Source organism: Synchiropus splendidus, chromosome 4 (assembly GCF_027744825.2).
Source record: "Synchiropus splendidus isolate RoL2022-P1 chromosome 4, RoL_Sspl_1.0, whole genome shotgun sequence".
In the NCBI taxonomy this organism is placed as follows: domain Eukaryota; kingdom Metazoa; phylum Chordata; class Actinopteri; order Syngnathiformes; family Callionymidae; genus Synchiropus; species Synchiropus splendidus.
The window spans coordinates 16,914,761-16,934,144 of record NC_071337.1 but is presented as its reverse complement, the minus strand read 5'-3'; the positions used below and the strand labels follow the sequence as shown (position 1 = coordinate 16,934,144).

Sequence of the window (19,384 nt, the reverse complement as noted above, 5' to 3'; positions counted from 1 at the left end):
TTGCAGTTACTGACCTTTGCCACCTTTGCCACCATGGTATCTTACAGGTGATGTCCCAGGCTGAGGGTCAACAGAAAAACCTGGTCCAGTCTATAGACTCCCTTCCCACCAAAGGACCCCTGTCCTGTCTGGACCAGGACCTGCTGCTTCTCAAAGCCACGTCAGCGGCCACACTCAGCTGCCTGGGAGAATGTCTCAACATCCTCCAACACACCCAGAACCAAGCGCCGCCTCAATCTCAGGCCATGCACCGAAACCACAGCGCCCCCTCTGGTGAGTCCACCTTGGGCCCTATGTCTGTCCTGCTCCTGGAGCCCCCTTCATGTCTTCCATCTCCCTTGCCTTTCCAGTGTAGGCTTGCCAAAGCCAACGTTAGTGGCGAGGCCCAGATGGACTGTGGCTTCTGCCCCTGCACAATGTCAGCCATCAGTGTCTGTAGTAAATGTTGTTGACTGTACTTTATCCTCTGTCACGCCTCTTTTGCTTTCTTGTCATGGTTTGTACTGACCACTGTTGTTCTCCATTCATCACGGTGTTGTGTTCAATGTGACTAACAACACGCCAAGCCTACTAAAGTGCCAACACACTGGAGGAATGCATCTGTATAAAACCTGTCAGTGTTGTCTCTTATCTTTAAAGCAGCACTGCACAAACCCTCTGACATTAGCGAACAGCAACTTTGGCTGGGGTTGTTGATATGAAATATTCTTTCCTTTTTATGAAAACATCTTCTAATATAGGTTTTAGGTTGAACAATTGATTGATTGATCTGAATCTCAAGTATATTCTTCTGCTTTATGAAGAACAGCCTGTAGCTTGAACCAGGATGTAAATATTTGTATTTTTAACAATGCGCTGAGTTAGAGCATGTGCTTTTTTTTATAGGAAAATTGGTATAAATTGACTGAAATATCCCTTATCAAATCAAACTCAAGTCACGAGTCGAACCCTGGTGGGAGCCCTTGTGAATCAAATTGATTCAGGGAGTGTGAATTAATACCCGGCTCTATTAATCGCTTGCTCATGTTTGAAGCATTTGAGTCACCGCTGAGCTGATGGATATCTAGATTTGTGTGACGGCCCCCCTCTCTGGTGAATGACAGCTTCCATTATATGAAGCTGCCAGACTCCCCTCTACTCCAGTGGCAGCGGCTGAGTTGGAGAGTGCCTTGAGTGAGCGGGTGTTCAGCTCAAGTTCCTCCAGACACTGGGCTCTTCTTCTGTGACACTGTGCCGAGGCAGCGAGCTCAGTGGGGCTGCAGCACTTCTGTACTGTCTGACACAGATGCTGCCGGTGGAACAGAGGGTGAGATTTTGTGTGATGAACTGGCATTTTACTGTAGCATGCGGTTTCTAAAAGTTAAGTTACATTTGTTTTGAATACCTGAAAATGTTTTCAATTTCACAGAGATTAATAACGATTAAATTCCTTTGATAAGGAGCCATTCTGATGTGTTCTATGGCCTCAGCTTTCTATAAAGTATCTATATCTATTATTAGTTAGACAGCAAATTAGTTTTATGTTTTCTGCCCAAGTATTAAAAAGCTTATCTTAGTATTTTGCCATCAAATTCAGATTTAAATGCTAGCAAACTAGTTTTGGTCAGGACTCCTGCTACTCTCCTCAAACCCAGTGAAACTGTCTTGTCGCGTCCCTAACAGCTGCTCATTCCTGGCTGAACTGATCACACGTGCAGCAGTGTTGCTTTAAAGACGTGCATGTGATTTCAGTAACAGGTTGGCGTGTGAAAGACCAGATGGCTAAAACTTTGCACTTTCCAACTGGAGTCTGAGCCAAAAATGAATCCACACTGGTGCCTAAAACTGTCCGACAATGTTTTGTGCTCCATCATAATGGATCCAATAAAGTTCCTTCTTATAAACTTTCTGTAGCCTGAGGGTGGTTCTGTGGGACTTGGACAATGGGTCGAGCATATCAAGCTGTCATTTTATAGAGTCCTGAAACCCACCTGCCAAATTGAATTCTGGCATTTTATATTCTCGCTGCTGAAAATGACAGTGCCATGTCCTCATTATTTCTCAAGGATGATTGTGTCGCAGTGTTGTCCACAGCCGGTTTATTCTCCAGGTGTGTGGTTTCCGAAACTTTTGACCCACTTATTGTTTGAAATATTACCGGATCCAAATAAGCCACCGCGGATGTCAAAGTATCTCTGTGATCAGTAGGATTTCAGCGGTAGCGTCATGTAAGGCAGCCATTTTTGAACTGCAGCGCCTCTTGTGACTGTTCTCTCTTCTGGCTGCGCTATAGTGTTCTGAACTTCACAGGTGACTCATTCATGATCCATCTAACCTTCGGATCGGTGGTCCGTCTTTGTCTGTGATTCCTGTCCTTCCTGACGGTTTATTGGTCTTCTCTTTTGCACCAGCGTCCCCCCTGCCCTGTACCTGCTCCTCAGACAGGTCCTGGTGTGGAGTGGGACGACCAGGCCGCAAGTACAAACTACTTTCTTTACGCTGCCTGGCTGAAAAATCCTTCGGGGGTCCGGCTGCTCCCTGCTTCCAGCATGTCTCTCCCACAGCACAGTGAGGACCCGTTGTTTATTGGTAGTGGGTTTCACCAACACGGACGCGGAAAACACTTTAGACCTGCCGATGTGGATGGATGACTAGTTTGGTTTGTGTGTGGACTCAGGTTGGCTTGTTTCAATGGGCTGCACAATATCAGTACTTTAATAAGAAATGTGCCATTGAGTTTAATGCATGGCTTTCAATAGAGTGACAGTTTTAATCTTGTTTAATCGCACTAAAGCAGTTAACTTGCAATTAATCGCTTAAATTAAACACATTTAGAAAGTGAAATCAATGAATGAGAAGTTAACTGCTGGGTCTTGAGCAACTGGTCTGCCAGGTCTTTAGATAACTGCAAAGAGCCGGAGTGGAGATTGAGTCTCTCCATCGAGGCTCCTCCCACTGTGATAAACTACCAAAGGTCAGTCCCTTGACGGAAAATTCAGTGTAATGAGAAGCTTCAGCTTCCCCTGTGACATCACAACATGGTCACCAGAGCTCAGGGTCATCGACAGACATTCCCAAGCCAGAGTGCAACAAAAGCACTTCACTCTGCTCATGGATTCTCCAGAGCCGATTGACTCTGGCCCCAACACCGACAAGACAGTCCTTACGCACCTTATTTTAATACACAGACGGAGATGAAAGTTAGCAACTGATGTCCACGAGCAACCTCACTTAGAGCTCTGAATCAGCCCTCAAATGTCTTCAACACTCCCCTGATGAACCCAAAACGTTCCACATTTTTACACTGGACTACAGAGCTGACATCCAAGACCTTGTCGGTAAAGATCTCCTTCATGCCAGTGTCTAAACATCCCCTGTTTCCTGCTGAGAATAGCAGGTGCTGATCCTTGTAGTCATGTAAACCTCACGGATTTGCATCTTCCAACTCGATCAAAACCAAACCCGGTTTAATCTTCAGAGCGTTTGGACTTCCATATATTGTGCAGCCCAACATATTTAGACTGTATTAGAAGACTGTTGCGCCCCCTTGTTCCTCTACCCAGACAACATCCCCTGTCCAGCTTGAAGCCCTATATTTTTCCTTTAGAGGAACAAGAATCCATAAAGGAAATGAACTTCCAGCTAATGAGTCCGGCGACTGCTTGTTGTCGGTGGAGACATGACCACATGTTTCTCTGTGACAGCAAAGGTCCAGAAGTGGATGCATTTGGGAAACCATCAGTAGCGCATGCAAGTCGTCCAAACCTCTGTTTGAGTCACCCGCATGCTTCCATGTTTTTCCTCTCTCCGTAAACCCTCTTGTGCCGCTGTGTAATTTATGGTGATTAACAAGCTGCCGTTCTACAGGTTTGAAAACGAAGCGTTCCCACAGATAAGACACCCCTTTATCGGTCTCATGGGTGGGAGACTCCGTGTTGCCCTCCACTCACTAGCAAACACAATCATTAATCGTCTTTACAAGCTCTCACCCTACACATTCCATTTGCCGTCAATTCAGTAGCCCGGGAGGCAGATGCAGCAATAAGCTGATGGATGTGAAAAAGAAGGACTTCAGGTGCATTACTTACTCATTTTAAGAAGCGCTGCCGTGCCATCACTATAGAAGCCCCCTGTAATGGATTACTCATAGCCTGGGATTTAAAAGCTTTTTGATAAATAAAAAAACATCAAGTTCATACAATTATCCACCGTAATATGACAGACTGCGCCTCAGAAACGGCCCAGTTCTCCCTGAATCTATCATGAACATGACCGCAGAACCAGTACTGCTGTGTTTTAGGTTAGTGGTCACAATGTTATGTCTATGTGGAAATAGACAGTTGATGTGGAGGTTTTTGTAATTGCAGTTTGTAGCCAAACTACATAAAATAACTGATCTTTTTTGAAGGGAAAAAAACTTGAATAGAAGACGGGAAGCTACTCCTCTAATAAGTGTGACATTTGACGTGAGGGACACACAAGATTGTTTGAAGTCTTAAATGGTTCTTTTAATGTCAGCAGTCTCGTTTTTATCTTTTTCTTTTTCATCTAACCTATTTATTTGGTAATTTAGCCCCATATATTATTATTATTAATCATTCAGCATAATGCATAAAATGATGTGCATGTTACATTCATCCATGTTTGTCTTTCTAACAACATCAGCAGCAATAATACACTACTCTTGATATGAGTTTTTTTTGTGTGCCCTCCTTTTGGCTGCATAATTGATACAGTGTAAGGCTGACGCCCACTGCAGACTACGGTCCTTGACGCAGTCTTTTGGGAGATGTAATGGTCCACCTTGGCTCTGAGTGGGCAGAGAGGAAATTCATTCTTTGCACTGGCTATCTCTGTGCACACAAGTGTTTTCCAATTTCGTCCAACAATAAAGGAAGGAACTGTGTACATTTGTGTTAATAACTGCAGTGTTTCTTTCCCCAGATGCTGCTCCTGTGTGGACTGTACCAAAATCAACTTCAGGGGAACAGTTGAAGAACGGAGGTCTGACACCTCTCAGATCGGTGGAGCCTTCCCCAAACCTCAGGAAAAGGAGTCTGTCCCACAGTGCTGAGGTAAAAATGTTCTCTGGGAGCGGCTCATGTCTTTGGTGTGACGGAGGGTGGAATGACTTAAATCTGACTCTCATAAGATGCTGGGTTATTGGGAAAATGTGAGTGATATACATCAGTAAACATTGTTTGTTGCAGTGTTAGAGCTGTACAACTGTATGTGTCCTCTGAATGGTCTTCTTCATGTAGCTCCATGAGCAGTAAAAACAGAATGCAGTCAGTAACTTGCCAAGGACTTAAGTTTGCCACAGAAAGTCATGTGATGGCAGTAGCTGTCAGAAACGGGAACCAGGGGATTAAGATATGCAAATGTGTGGAGAGCATGTCATTTATGGAATAAAGTGGTTCAAATGTCAGACGTGCTTTTAACAGGCTTGTCAATCACATTCGCCAACTTAAATCCCAGTTTCAGTCGGCGGTGCGGTATGTGATCATCATACACGCACTTACAGAACAGGAGGCAATACCCAACACTCAGAGGCGGATTAAAGTTGATTTATGAATTATTCAAATTCATTTAAAACATTGGCTGAACGTGATTAATGCCACCGATGATGTATGAATGGATGTAGGAAAAAGGGAACGTGAACAAACAGCTTTGAGCACCAGCAGGACATTTCATCTGCTTCACAAACCTCAATATTTTTTTTATTTTAGTGTTAATTCTGCTTTGAAAATAGTCAAGACGAATTTATGACGAAAATTTCATTTATGATGTTTGTAGCTATTAAGACTCTGAGTCCGTCTGTACTATTGGATGAGACGTGTATGTGCAAACGTATGTATGAACATGATACACATTAATAATGGAAAAAAAGCAGCCACTGTCACCCAGGCTATAGAGTAAGAACTTTATTGGGAGGAGCAGCTGTGCCTCACCACAGTGATGAAGACAACCATTACAGTATTGAAGCACTCATACCAAAATAGTGAGAATTGTCCTCCAGTTCTAGAGTGATCCAAACAAATGGTTTGCTTTAAATGTATTCTATTCAGGGTTCCACCTGACACACCAAAGTGTCCACCTGTCACAGCAGTGTAGGTGAGGTCACGGAGGACTTTCATAAACTCGAACCTACTTCAAATGTAACTTCATGGACGGAGCTCCCAAGACATCAGGAGTAGCAGAGGATGAGGCCGGTGTGTGGCACATTTCTTAAACACCTATCAAAGCATGTCTCCACATCTTATACTACATTAGATACATCTTTGGTTGCCATAGCAACTTTGTCAGCACGGTTTTCAAGTAATTACCTTTTGCCTAAGATCTCATTAATTACCGCTTCCAACAGGCCCAAGATTCATTGAAGCTCTAATGTAACAGGAAACTGGCGTGAGAAGGTTAAAGGTCAACTTTAAAAGTCATTGTAATTACTGCCCGTGCCCGAGTCCAGAACATGCCAGCGTCACATTGCATACGAGTCCAGAATGACTCGAGTTATAACCACTGGAAGAAACATTTGCAAATAAACTAACTCTTTGAGTATTGTGACAAGCAGATATCAGTAAATGTCGACCCTGATGTAGTCACTACTTCACACCAGCAGGTGGCAGACACCTGTAATGTTGATCTGAGCGACATTGTTTATATTGAAACCTCAGGTCGCTGTGACTGTCCACTGTCAGCGCACAGTGGAGCCGATGCTTTACTTCACTGGGTCCGTGGACTTGGTGGAGGCATGGTTTAACCCTGCTGGTTGGGAATGTAAAAATAAATAAAGCGTGAAATAGAGATAGAAGCCACATGGCAAAATACAGAGCCAGTAGTGGGAGTGGAACAGTGGTGCTCAACACTGGTGAGACCCAGCTATGTTGCTTGAGACATGAGAAAGGGAGTCATCGGTTGATGGAAAAAAAAAAGATCTCTAAGTTACGCAATTCACAAAGGCTGCTGACTGGTGACGTCATAATATCACTATTACCTCCATCCCAACTTCAGGGTCGTACTGAAAATGTTTCTCTTTTACAGTATATCTCTGTTTTCAATCTGCTGCTTTTAGAAATAGTGATGCTAAAGTTGGATATTTCAGAGGAAAAACTGGAGCTCAAAGGGTTAATTTGCTCATCTAGAAAAGCTAAATATGACTGACAACATTGATATTGAGCAAGACTTGAGATAGTATCTCGAACTTTTGGTCCCTCAGGAAGGTCTTTGAGAAGCTCGTGTTCGGAGACTGACTAGAAACGTATTAGTTTTCCACTTGCAAATAAAGTGACACCTGTTAGACAAGGAGCCCAGAAAATACGAAGCCATCAATCGGTACGGTTGAACACGAAAACCACTGTTGTTAACACGATGAGTTTTATTCCGGAACATTTCTCTCTTTCTGCTGCTCCCGTGCGCTTGAGAGTCACAACGATCGCTTCACTTGTTCTTGTTTCACTCACACTTGTGGCTCTTCATCTAATTCATCTGCATGTCAGAAGAGACGCTGGCTTCCCTGTGTTCCCTCGGATGAGCTCATCCCATTATTACTCCCTGAGTAGAGAGAAGCAGGTGAAGATCTTGTCAGCGATCGATGGTGAATGTGAAGGGAAAATAACTGCACTCCAAATGGTGTCACAGTTGATGGGAGCGAGACGCAGGGGCTTGTTTGAGAGACGTTTTAGACTGTGGAACCTTTCTATACTTAGGTTTGGTCAGTTTTCATAGTGGCAACAGGCAACATGGCGGAGTAGTTGCTGCTAACCTTCCTGGATACAGTTTGTGCTTTGTAAAATTGTGTAGCACTTTAGAGCATTGTGTAATTATGTGCTGAGAATGCAGAAGTGCATCACAGTTCATTTGAATTAATAAGTCATTATTACAGCGCAGCGCACGGCGTCACCAGGAAATGTGCGGGATATGATGGTTATTGTGCTGTGTGCATTTTTATAAACATTCAGATTCAGATTTGTAAGTATTAACCCTGATGTACAGTGTGCTGCAGCGCAGCAACACTTGTATCATATAATACACAGTAGATGTCATGCATTGTGTGCAACACCACTCACAGAGAAATACATCAAGAGCAGGACAATAAAACAGAAGCGGATGACACCATTATTATGGCTTTAATCTGAATAATCCAAGGAGGAGCAGCGCTATCTTGTCATCATTAGTCCCAGCAGAGATGAGACAGTGGTAATAATGAAGGTTTACTGTGCGCATTATGCAGCAACTGGCTGGTGTTTGATATTCCGTCCTGCTCCGTGGCCACGAGAGGAGACAGAGGTCTGCTGGGAGAGTGTGTGAAAATGGAAGGGAAATTGCTTGCGCTTGCAGAAATGCAGCAGGTTTATGAATTTTCATGGTGCTCCCCTTCATCCTGGCATCAGTGACTCACCGTGGAAATGAGATTCTGCCGCACAGGAGGGTTAATGACTGGGAAGCACTGGGGTTCATGGTAAACACATATTTCCTAAAAATGTTAGGTGTCATGCGGCTCATGTTACAGTCGCACTTCACTCACCTGGCACAAAGTGACTGGATGAAGAATTCAAACCCCCAACGCGTGTCACATCTAGGGACCTCGATCATTCCTGCTGTTTTTGGGCCCTTATCAAGTTTTTCAGTGTGTATATTTTTCAAAGAAATTATACTGTTATGATGCCAATATTGGCTCGTATGACTCATTAACTAGTTATTATGGGCAGCAATCTTGCTGGTTTTACATCTTTTCATAGTTTGTTTCTGCTGTTCTATTGAATAATAACTAACTAATAACTGTATTATTAAATAATTAAACGCTTCCACTAGTTAATTTTTGATCTTTTGACATGCAGAGTGATGCATGTCAAATTTAAAAGTTAACCATTCAATAATAATTGATAAACTAATGCGGGGGGAAAAGTAAAATACTGAAATATAAATTGTAAATGCATGAAGAATTATTTGTCTGTTATGCCACTCAACATTATCAGGTATCTGTCACCAGGCATCATTGCAACTCTTTTTTTTTTTTTTTTTTTCAAATCATTGATACGCTATGTAAATAACATTTCTATATAAATGAAAGATCCATAATGGCAATGCTTGAATTGACAGGGAAAAATAACAGATTTGCGAATCAAACTAAACAAGAAATGAACATGAAATAAACAAATTGAGTCGTTTTCTAATTAAAGTATAAATACAGCGTAATTTGTTTATTTTAGTTTGCTTTAGTTCCGCAGATGTTAAAAAAACAACAACTTTCGAATCGATGTAAATGTATTAAATTAATGACGTTTTTGGAAACATTCTGTCATTGACGCTTACAGTCCAACAGAGGGCAGCATCTCTTTCTCTCTGTGAATTCTCACTCACCTCTGCATGAGTGTTGGAGTTTTGAATTTCTGGAGTGGCTTATGCTGATGCCTGTTAGGAAGTTCATGTCAAAATGCCAACTCAAATTGGAGGCCTTTGTGGGAGCACAAGAGCTTTGAGTGTCTGTCTCCAGGTTGACATTTAAAACAGACTTGACATTTAACAGAAAGTGCGTCTCTCATGCTGCCGTTTGTAAACTGAGGAGACTTTAGCTGTTGCCTTCTGGTTAGCAGATGAGGAGTTTTCACAACACAGTCTGTAAAAGATGATGAAAATGTCAGCAGCCTCGGTGGATCCACGATGTGTCGGATGAAAAAGAGGGCGAGGTTGGCAGTGGTCAGCACGTGAGCTGAGCTCTTCAGCTCCACTCATGTGTGCACCACTTGTTTTCATCATCAAACACACGACACTCAAAAGTGAAGTGGAAAAACACTCTGGAAGTGCAGATGCCTGTAGATATCCTCTGTTAAAAGGGAATATTTCACTTTTGCTGACCTGAACCTTCTTTAACATGCAACCGGAGTTTCTCTTGATGCGCTGCTGATGGCGGTAAGGTAGCTGCAATAGAGGATAGGAGGAATCAGCAGGAGGTCCTGAGGTGGAAACAGTGAAGATGAAACAGAATAGACGATGGCATGAAAGAAAGATGGAGAAGAAGAGAAACAACAGGCAGATGAAAGGGATCATTTTCAATTCATCCTGTTCTGATGTCACAAACCGTATCCGCCTGACAACATTCTGATTTGGTTCAGACATGAACCGCACTTCTGACCGTGGAGTTAGTGGGCAGCTACAACAAACTTACGTAAGATGTTCAATAAGGTCTGGTCACATGGGTTTCGCTTTGTGTGAATGTGAGAGAGTCTGGTTTGGACGGTGGGTTTGATGGTGGCGTGAAAGCCAGGACGGCGTTGACACGTCTGCTGGGTTGCGATCACGTGCATCAAGTACAGGAAGGAGGGAGGGAGGGGGAGAGGGAGGAGAGATGGAGTCATGAGGGAGGAAAGCTGGAGTGACGCCACGCAGGCAGCAGCAGGAGGAGGAGGAGTGAGTTACAGAAGTAACTAGAGCACAGGAGAGGCTGAGGAGGGAAAACCTCTGTGGGACTTCCAGCTTTCCTCTCGGCCTCCATCTTTTCCCGGACTTCCTGGTGAGGAGATGAGGCGATGCTGAGCCGCTGCCCGACTGGAGAGTGCTCACTGAGCAGGACTCGACTCTGATCTCTCCTCTCGCCAGTCGCTTGTTTTCGGATTCAGGCTTGACACTGATTTGGAGATGAGATCCAGTTGTCTGCAGTTGAAGCCAGTGAGTCCACAGCAAAGCTGCGTGAGTCGCCAAACTCTGGTTTGTTATCTTTAACATTGAGAAGTAGTGAGGTGAAGCTTAAGTGTGCACATGATAGAGCTGTGCCTTCAGCTTGTACTCACCCAGTCGTTCCTCGACTCACTCATCCGACCGTCTCCTGCTAATCTGATGTTATTCATTTTACTTGCTGCAGATGTTTGGGAACATTTCTTTCTTTCTTTCATTTTCAACAAACTACATAACTGACCTGCTGCTCAGTCAGCATGACTTGACCTCGCACGAATCGTCACAAACCGGGTTTACACCAATACTGATGCGTGCTAATGTTAGCAAAATGCGAATATGCTCTTTGTCAATTCACTTCTTCCACTCGTGTTTTTCTGTTTATACGATTTCTAGTGATACAAATCCAACTTTTATTTATAACATGATATTCTAACACAGTAATTAGAGAGTGAAAAAGTAGTTAATGTTTTGTTTGAAAATGTTATTTATTAGCTTTGAATGCTAACTGCATTTTGCTTCAAACTACATTAGTTTCGGAAAGGTGTTAACCGTTCACTGTAGAAATTCATTGTTGTTTTGAAATTGTTTTTGTCAACAAAGTTCCATTTTTAAGTTGAAGAGGTGACTTATCTTATCTGTCATCTTAACCTGAACTTGGTTTTAGCTGTGAATTAATGAGCACCAACCATAATAATAATAATGATAATGTAGCTGAAACACCATAATGATATCGTAAAAATTGTGGTAGCATAAAAGGTGAAATGTGAAAATGTGATCTCTGGAATGGGGGCAGCGAGTTAGGATTCCCTCCGATGAGGAAATACCATATCAGGGATCAGCCCTCTGCCCCTTCCTGTTTAGCTGGAGAGCTGCAGGCAAGATGAATGAAGCTGAGCAGAAACAAGACAGAATATGTGTGTAAGAACTGGTCCATCAGGCTCATGTTGAAAGGTCTGAAGGTAAAGTCAGGGATCAGCCGGACTCTGATGGAGAGACAGGGAGCAAGTTGGAGCAAGAATGGAAAATGGATGTACAGTGGTACCTCGGTTTTTGAACGTCTTTGAATTCGAACAAATTGGAGTTCAAACAAAAATTTCAAGTTTTTTTGCTTCGGATTTCGAACGAAAATCCAGAACTCTAACGCTCCCGAAAAAAAATTTCAAGTTTTTTTGCTTCGGATTTCGAACGAAAATCCAGAACTCTAACGCTCCCGAAAAAAGCCGGAAAAAACATAACATGCGCGGATCGATCAGCTGACCCACGACACGCTTTGTTATTGTGCATAACGGAGCCTCTGTATGCAGACGTGTCCCGTTAGCTACATTTACTGACTGTTTTTTCTTCATAATGAGGTGTAAAACCTTTCCTGTCTCCACACTGGACCGTGGTAGAGTGTCACAGGGGAGGTGCTGGCTCTCCACACCTCCGAGGCTGGAGCGCTCACTCCAGGGTTTGATGTCCTGTTGTGGGCTGGAGCTGGGACAGGGATGAGGCGAGTCTGGGACAGAGCGTGACTTGGTTTTTGACTTTGTCACAGCCAAACTGCACAGAAGCGCACATTCAGAGCTGGACACGCACCGGGCACCTCTTCACTTCTGGAGAGACGTCACTCACTCGGCAACCCCTCCCACATGCAGCGGCCACACACATAGAGGAACAGTGCACCTGCAGCAGACACTCTACATTCACTCCTACAAAAGACTATTTTAAGGCTTGGAACGCATTATTTCTTTTTCCATTCATTGTAATTTCAATAAAAAATCCGTCTGGAACGGATTGTGGTCGAGAACCGAGGTACCACTGTACTGGGCAAAAGAAGAGGCGGAAGACAACCACTGGGGTTCATTGACAAAGGAGGACAAGGTAGAGGTGAGGTGTGAGGATGTGCAAGGTAGGTTGAGAGGTCTTTGCCTTGCTGATGGGAAATGCACCAAGACAAAGAAGAAACAGAAGGAAAGACTTGTTCTTGAGGTTGAATTGTTGTTTGAGATGAACTGTCATTTTGAGTGAATATATTGTGCAGCCAAACGGTTGGAAGATAAGAGATGTTCAGAGTGGTGGAATGCCTTGCTCATCAACCTCTTGCCAGGCTGTCGACAAACCCCACTTTACGATATGAACGCAGATAGTTGACTCCATTGAGCCTAAGCCAAAAGGCCTCTCCTCTTCCCTGTGACACTTGTTCATCATCAGGTCACTATATTATTCACTTTAGCCGCAGATAAGCTGCTGTAAATAGGCTCCGGCGAAACAACAGCCGTCGAGTTTATTAACTACGAGGAAGTGCTTATGCAGAGAAGCTCCGACCTCTTTGGCGGTAATTTCCTGTTGCCGTCAAGAGCCTCTTTAATTAGTCAGAAGTGCTGGAATCACAACAGCCCCTTCTCCCTCCTCCCCCTCACACACTTCTATAAATACATCCCGGTGAGGAGGAACCGGCCGCTCCAGGGACTCCTGCTCATGTGCCCCCGTGTTTCTCCCTGCAGTTTGCAGACGCAAGAGTGGGTTTGTGTAGCGTGGCGTGCAGAGGATGAAATATTCAGGTGACAGGCCGCCGCCGCCGCTCTCTCATCCCGGGGATCTCTCGCTCCCTCTCACGGCAAATCTCTACCAGCCATTACCCTGCAGGCTGGTTCAGGGTTACTTCTGCACCTTGAAGCTCCTCAGCGCTCCTCAGATGGCAGCACCGGGTGGGAAAGGGCACACACACACACACACACACACACACACACACGACGTGTCGGTGGCAGCCGCTGCATAAAGGAGCAGAGTTTTCCCTGCCCACGGGCCTGAGAGCACTTTCTGCATTATACATCAGCACTACTGCTGCTGCTCAGGAGATGTAAAGACTCCTTCACTGTATTTACAGCTGAATTGAAGAGCACAACGGAAATGGATCACCAGATGTAGACGCCGGAGGCTGTGAGCTGCAAACAAGTGGTAGAGGTGGAGCCGAGTTACACGTGTAGTGCTGGGAGTGGGGCCAATGTAGTTAGGTATTTATAGGTCCAGCGCGTTGTGATAATGCTGAGGTGGACTTTTCTCTCAGGAAACCAGCAACAGTGAGTCTGGCAGAGATACAATGTCATATCCTAATTTCATTCATATTGCTATGAAATCATTTAAGGGCTGCAGCGGTCAGGACCAAGCAAACATGGAGCAGGGCACTTGCCTCCTGTGTCGACACTAATGTTTGCTCAGACTTGTTAAATCTGTTGCTCCTCAGTAGCTGTTAATATTGCAGTGATGAAACATGCATGGAAGCTGGAGGTGCAGCTGGAAAGACGGCCAGTCGAGGACACCCATGCAGGATCGATGCCGAGCCTTTATTGCTCATGCTAGGCTAGTCTTCAGAGAGACAGTGGTTAGAGGAGTGAAAACTGAGTTGCCTCCGGTCCCCCTGTCTTAACAGCACCAGTCTGGACTGGAAGACATCAGCCCCACTGAGGAGGCGACGGATACGGAGGACAATGATGAGGAGGACCTCGGTGTCCTGGACGACCAGCGCAGCATCATCCTGCACCTGCTCTCTCAGCTGAAACTGGGCATGGACCTCACACGGGTAACCCGGATTCTCAAGTGTTTCACTGAGTCATGCGGAACTGACACCCACTTCTCCCGCAAGGTGGTGCTTCCGACCTTCATCCTGGAAAAACGCTCCTTGCTGGAGATGTACGCCAACTTCATGGCCCACCCCGACATGTTCCTGTCCATCACAGCTGGGGCTACAGCGGAGGACCGCATCATCCGCTTCGTGGAGTACTACCTGACCGCTTTCCACGAAGGACGCAAAGGCGCCGTGGCCAAGAAGCCCTACAACCCCGTGTTGGGGGAGACCTTCCACTGTTCCTGGGAAGTGCCTTGGGACAGAGTGAAACCTCTGACCAGAGCCAATGTGGGCTCCGCTCGCGAACCGGGCCGGGGGCCCAATAACGCGCAGCAGGCCGAGGACTCGCCGGGAAGCTGCTACCGAGTCCGCTTCGTGGCTGAGCAGGTCTCCCATCATCCGCCAGTGTCGGGGTTTTACTGTGAGTGCAGAGAGAAGAAGATGTGCGTCAACGCCCATGTGTGGACCAAAAGCAAGTTCATGGGAATGTCCGTGGGTGTGTCCATGGTTGGAGAGGGTAAGTTGCTCTGACTCATCTGGCAGTTTTAATTCATATTCAGGAGTTATCAATTAAACATCCACACTTAAGCAGATGTTCCGTCAGCATCTTTTGTGATGAGTCACCCTGAGGGAACAAGAAGTCCTCCTTCCTGTTTCTGATCCCTGAGCTGCCGTGTTAGTCCGGTCTGCCTGGACACACGCAGTATTGATCGCTGGGTTTGGTCTGAACGCACAGTTGATAATGTATTTTGGAGGAAATGGGTCAGGCTGAGTTGATTGGTCGGCCGGTGAGTCTGAGAGCCAGCTGTTTCCTGTCTGGATGCTCCAAACCCAGTCCTCGCTTCCATTCCAGTGAAGCTGAACACAATGTTTCTTCATTCTGCAAACCACTGGAAGACAATGAAGCCAGTGATGGTCACATGACCTGCTTAGGATGTGGACCAAATCGAGTTTGTTACTTCAGGATTAGATTATCGCCTCGCAGCAGAGAAGCCAGTGTTGGTGGAGGTCAGCTGAGTGTGGAGCCATAAACAGCAGACGTCACCTGATCACGGCTCTGGCGGGCAACACACAGTCATGTGACGTGGTTTAACCCTCGCAGGAGTCCTGTGCCTGATGGAGCATGACGAGGAGTATGTCTTCACGCTGCCCTGCGCCTACGCTCGCTCCATCCTCACGGTGCCCTGGGTGGAGCTGGGCGGGAAGGTTGCCATCACCTGTGCCAAGAGCGGCTACTCCGCAGCGGTGACCTTTCACACCAAACCCTTCTACGGGGGTAAAGTTCACAGGTGAGTCTGAGGTCAGGTGTTGGACTCACAATATTCGGGGAATGTTTGGGTTCTGTAATTCTTAGAATCTCACTATTCGCTGGGTCTGCCCCACGGCCTCCTCCCAGTTAAACATGCCCAGAACACCTCACCAACTTTCAGGAGACCACAAGGTGGATGGTCCACTCTGAGGCTCTCCTGGATACCAGCTACCCAACATGTAGCCATGTTCTTTTCAGTCGCCTCCAAAGCCAGTGCCCATCTTCAGCATGACAGGCCACCACACTTTAACCTCTGATAGATAACATGAATCCTCTCGATTCCCGACCAGAGTGACGGCCGAGGTCAAACACAACAGCACCAACAGCATCGTGTGCAAAGCTCAGGGCGAGTGGAACGGCACGCTGGAGTTCACCTACAGCAGCGGCGACACTAAGGTCATCGACACCAACAAGCTTCCTGTCACCAGGAAGAGGCTGCGTCCGGTGGAGAAGCAGGGACGGACAGAGTCCAGGTGAGGAACACGGCCAGGCCGCTTTGACTCGCTCCTTGCTGACGCTTGGTTTGACTCGGAAGGCGTTTGTGGCAACACGTCACCAAGTCACTGAAGGAAGGAAACTTGGACGAAGCCACGGAACACAAACACCGACTGGAGGAGTGTCAGCGCGGCGAGGAGCGCCAGAGAGCTGCGGATAACAAACCCTGGACACCCAAGTACTTCACTAAGGAGGTAACACTGTGGAAGCCTGACGTTTCTTTGGTTCAGAGTCTTGACGTGATCTTGTTTCCAGGGTGATGGTTGGATCTACAACAGTCCTCTGTGGAAGTCGAGCTGCTAGCAGAGCAACTGTGGTCCTGCCCGGTCTGGAAGTCCAGGACCCCAGACTCAGACTGTCTACGGAATGTGCCAAAGTTTGGTCATGGCTTCTGGGACTCTTTTATATGTATCCTGTCATAGAGAAGTAGAGAATTTCTATTTTTCACTTTTGCCTTTTTGCACACTGATGTAACCGACACTTTTGTAGAGTTGAGTCGTGTCTGTCAGTGTTTTGGTCCCATCGCACGCCCCGTCTCTGGATGTATAAACCGCTGGAGGAGGTGAACCCCCCCCCTGACTGGGGCCCTCTGATGGCCCCGCGGTCCAGATCCAGCTGTCCGCTCCGTTCATTGAGTCTGCTGGGTTTGGGAGTCTGTAGAGTGGTGAAATGTCATGAGGCTACCTATAGGTGTCCACGATGAAGCTAACTGCCAACAGCACTTCGGGAATTTCATGATGACCCTCCGCACAAAGGTCAACTATTTCAACACAAACAGTTCCAGATGGAGTCCAGAGTTTTGGTCTAGAAGGCAGTTGTTACCTCGTAAATGCTGATGAAGCTAATGCTAATGGATGACAACATGATAACAAGCACCAATGTTGGCCACATTTGATTGTTAGTCAGTGGATTGTCTATCAAGTAGCTGAAGTCAAAGCGCTGGCGGAACAGGAAGCGCGATTGTCGCCACGCTGTCATTGTTAACCTGCACTATGAATGTACACGCCGTTTTGTTTCTTTCCTGTTTTGTAGCTAACAAACTAGCAGATGCTAGTTGTTGAGCTCTTTTCTCTCAGTCCTCTTCTCGCTTTACATTGATTCCTCTGTTTGTTTTCAGAGTTTTTAAACTGGATGTGAGTTTTCAACCCAGTGATGAGCAGCTGCCATTTTACAGACTTTATTTGGTCGCTAATGCACCAATGAACTTGGATGGTGATCCTCACCTGCTAAAGTTAAACATCATCCTCAAATGTGTTTTTAAATCCTCGGCTGGGTCCCTCAGCGAGTGTTTTCACGTCAAACCTCAATTTTAAATGTATTTAATCTCAACTGGTAAATCAAAATCACATTTGATCGCGTGTTAATAACAGTCTGTGTTTGGGGGGGTTAGATCTTTAAGAGTTTGATGTCAGGATGTGTTTGTGTATGGCGTTGCCAGTTACGCAACAGTCCGGACAGATGAACATCAGATGGGTTTCACTAACATCGACTGCTGCGGTTTTCACTTCAGAACAAGCTGTAAATGTTCCAGATAAAACTGTGCGCAAAGCTCGTACTCTCTCCACGACTATTGTAATTCAGCCTTTCTGCCAGGTCCAACAACCAGATGCCGATTTGTAGCCGACGGTTTGATGTTCGTGTGCTGGAGAAGTCACAGACTGTTGGCTGGTGTCAAAAGTTCACTAAGTGATTGTGGCTCAATGAAGGAGTGAAGGTCAATAAATCTATTTACTTTTCGTAACAAAAAAAGTCTGTGTGTCTTTGCTCATTTGCAAATCACCATCATGTTAGTCATGATACATACAAAATAATGACTTGTGAGCTTAAGTTTGATATATACAGTATATATGTGCATGATTATAGAAAAAGTTGGTAAACTGAATTAAATAGCTAAAATGTAAGAGGATGAAAAAAAGAGTTGTGCTCCTTAAAGGTCGAAACCTACTAATACAGGAACAATAATGGAATATATTAGTCATATAATATGGAACAAATCCATAATAAAAAAAGAAATATCTGAGATTGGCTTAGAAATTCTGAAAAAAATCCAGTTAACCATATATTTATATATCTGGAGCAACCCACAGTCATACTGCTGAATATTCATGGTGAAAAATGGTTAAATAAATAAATTTTAAAAATTAGAATTGGATGAAAAGTTCGGCACTATGAATTAAAAAGTCATTTGTGGTAATTCTGGCCTATGAAGGGGTCTCGTCTTGTTTTAGAAATAATGTTTCAAATTTACGTCAAAAGTCAGTGCATCACTGACACGTACACCGTCCCTCCTCCCCTCAAAAAAATGTGCCTTGTGAGAGTGTTTATTTGCTTCCAACAAGGATTGAGAAAAGTAATTCTTTGACACCAGTCCAAGAAATACTGCAAATGGTTTTAACCAAGTGACATTAATACCATTTTATTACTTATTTGCCATCTTCCTGTGGTAGTTTTTATCATTGCATATGGACATCAACAACCTTTATCTATTACCTGCCAAAAGAATCACTGTAGTAAAATTTTATTTTTTTAATGAAGATGCCAGAATAAAACAGAGAAACGTGTCATATTTTGATATCTTTTCAAAGGTGGGCTTTTTGTAGTTAACAACTTAGGGGAGCAGATTTCATTTAATATTCCAGATAAAACAGAGAGATAAACTTTTCCACTTTTAAATACATGGATGTCCAGCATTTAAGAAGTTTAAACCCTCCGTACTATGAATTTCATTGGGGGAATGGCTGATTTTAGGAACAAAATTGTTCTCAGCCTTTGTACATGTCAATACTACACCAGTTCTGGGATCCATGAGCCACAGTCATTTGGCAACGCAACATCATGAGACTTCTGTCTTCAGTTATTCCAACAGCAGTGGGCGGGTCAGTCTGAATGATGGACGTGTCAAGAAATGATAAACTGCTGTCTGGGTGTTGTTGATGAGGAAGAACTTTCACTTTAATTTCCAAAAACATGTTTCCAACAAAAAAAAAAAAAAACACTGCTGGAATTTTCAGGCCAACAGCGCCCCCAAGCGTCCAGTTTGTCTACTACCCGGTAAGAAAAAGAAAGCGAACACACGAGTTTTTCGTTGAAGTGTATATTTTAAAGACTGAACAGAGCAACGGTGTGAAAATGTAAACTTTCAGCATGAGAAGCAGGACGACCTCATCCAACAAAGAGCTGCTTGGTAAATGAGTGGGAGGAAGAAAAACTGCAGTCATCACGAACGAAAGAAACTCAGACGAGGGCGACGACGACCAAGAAGAAACTGCACGTCACATTAAGGCTTATTCTTCTCCTCGCGAGAAATCTGATGTGACTCCTGT

The 19,384-nt window shown here is 44.9% G+C and overlaps 1 protein-coding gene across 4 annotated transcripts in view; it reads left to right on the top strand.

Annotated features, from left to right (window-relative positions):
- Window positions 1-17,794, top strand: part of LOC128757010 (oxysterol-binding protein-related protein 10-like) — a 44,797-nt gene extending 27,003 nt beyond the window's left edge. For all 4 annotated transcript variants that reach the window (XM_053861972.1, XM_053861970.1, XM_053861971.1 and 1 more), the window contains 8 exons: window positions 48-273; window positions 4,924-5,054; window positions 14,063-14,212; window positions 14,276-14,774; window positions 15,360-15,546; window positions 15,857-16,039; window positions 16,102-16,255; window positions 16,317-17,794. In XM_053861972.1, coding sequence (XP_053717947.1) covers window positions 48-273; window positions 4,924-5,054; window positions 14,063-14,212; window positions 14,276-14,774; window positions 15,360-15,546; window positions 15,857-16,039; window positions 16,102-16,255; window positions 16,317-16,364 — 1,578 coding nt within the window. In that variant the 3' untranslated portion in view covers window positions 16,365-17,794. The remainder of the gene's footprint in view (window positions 1-47; window positions 274-4,923; window positions 5,055-14,062; window positions 14,213-14,275; window positions 14,775-15,359; window positions 15,547-15,856; window positions 16,040-16,101; window positions 16,256-16,316) is intronic.
- The last annotated feature ends 1,590 nt before the right edge of the window (window positions 17,795-19,384 follow it).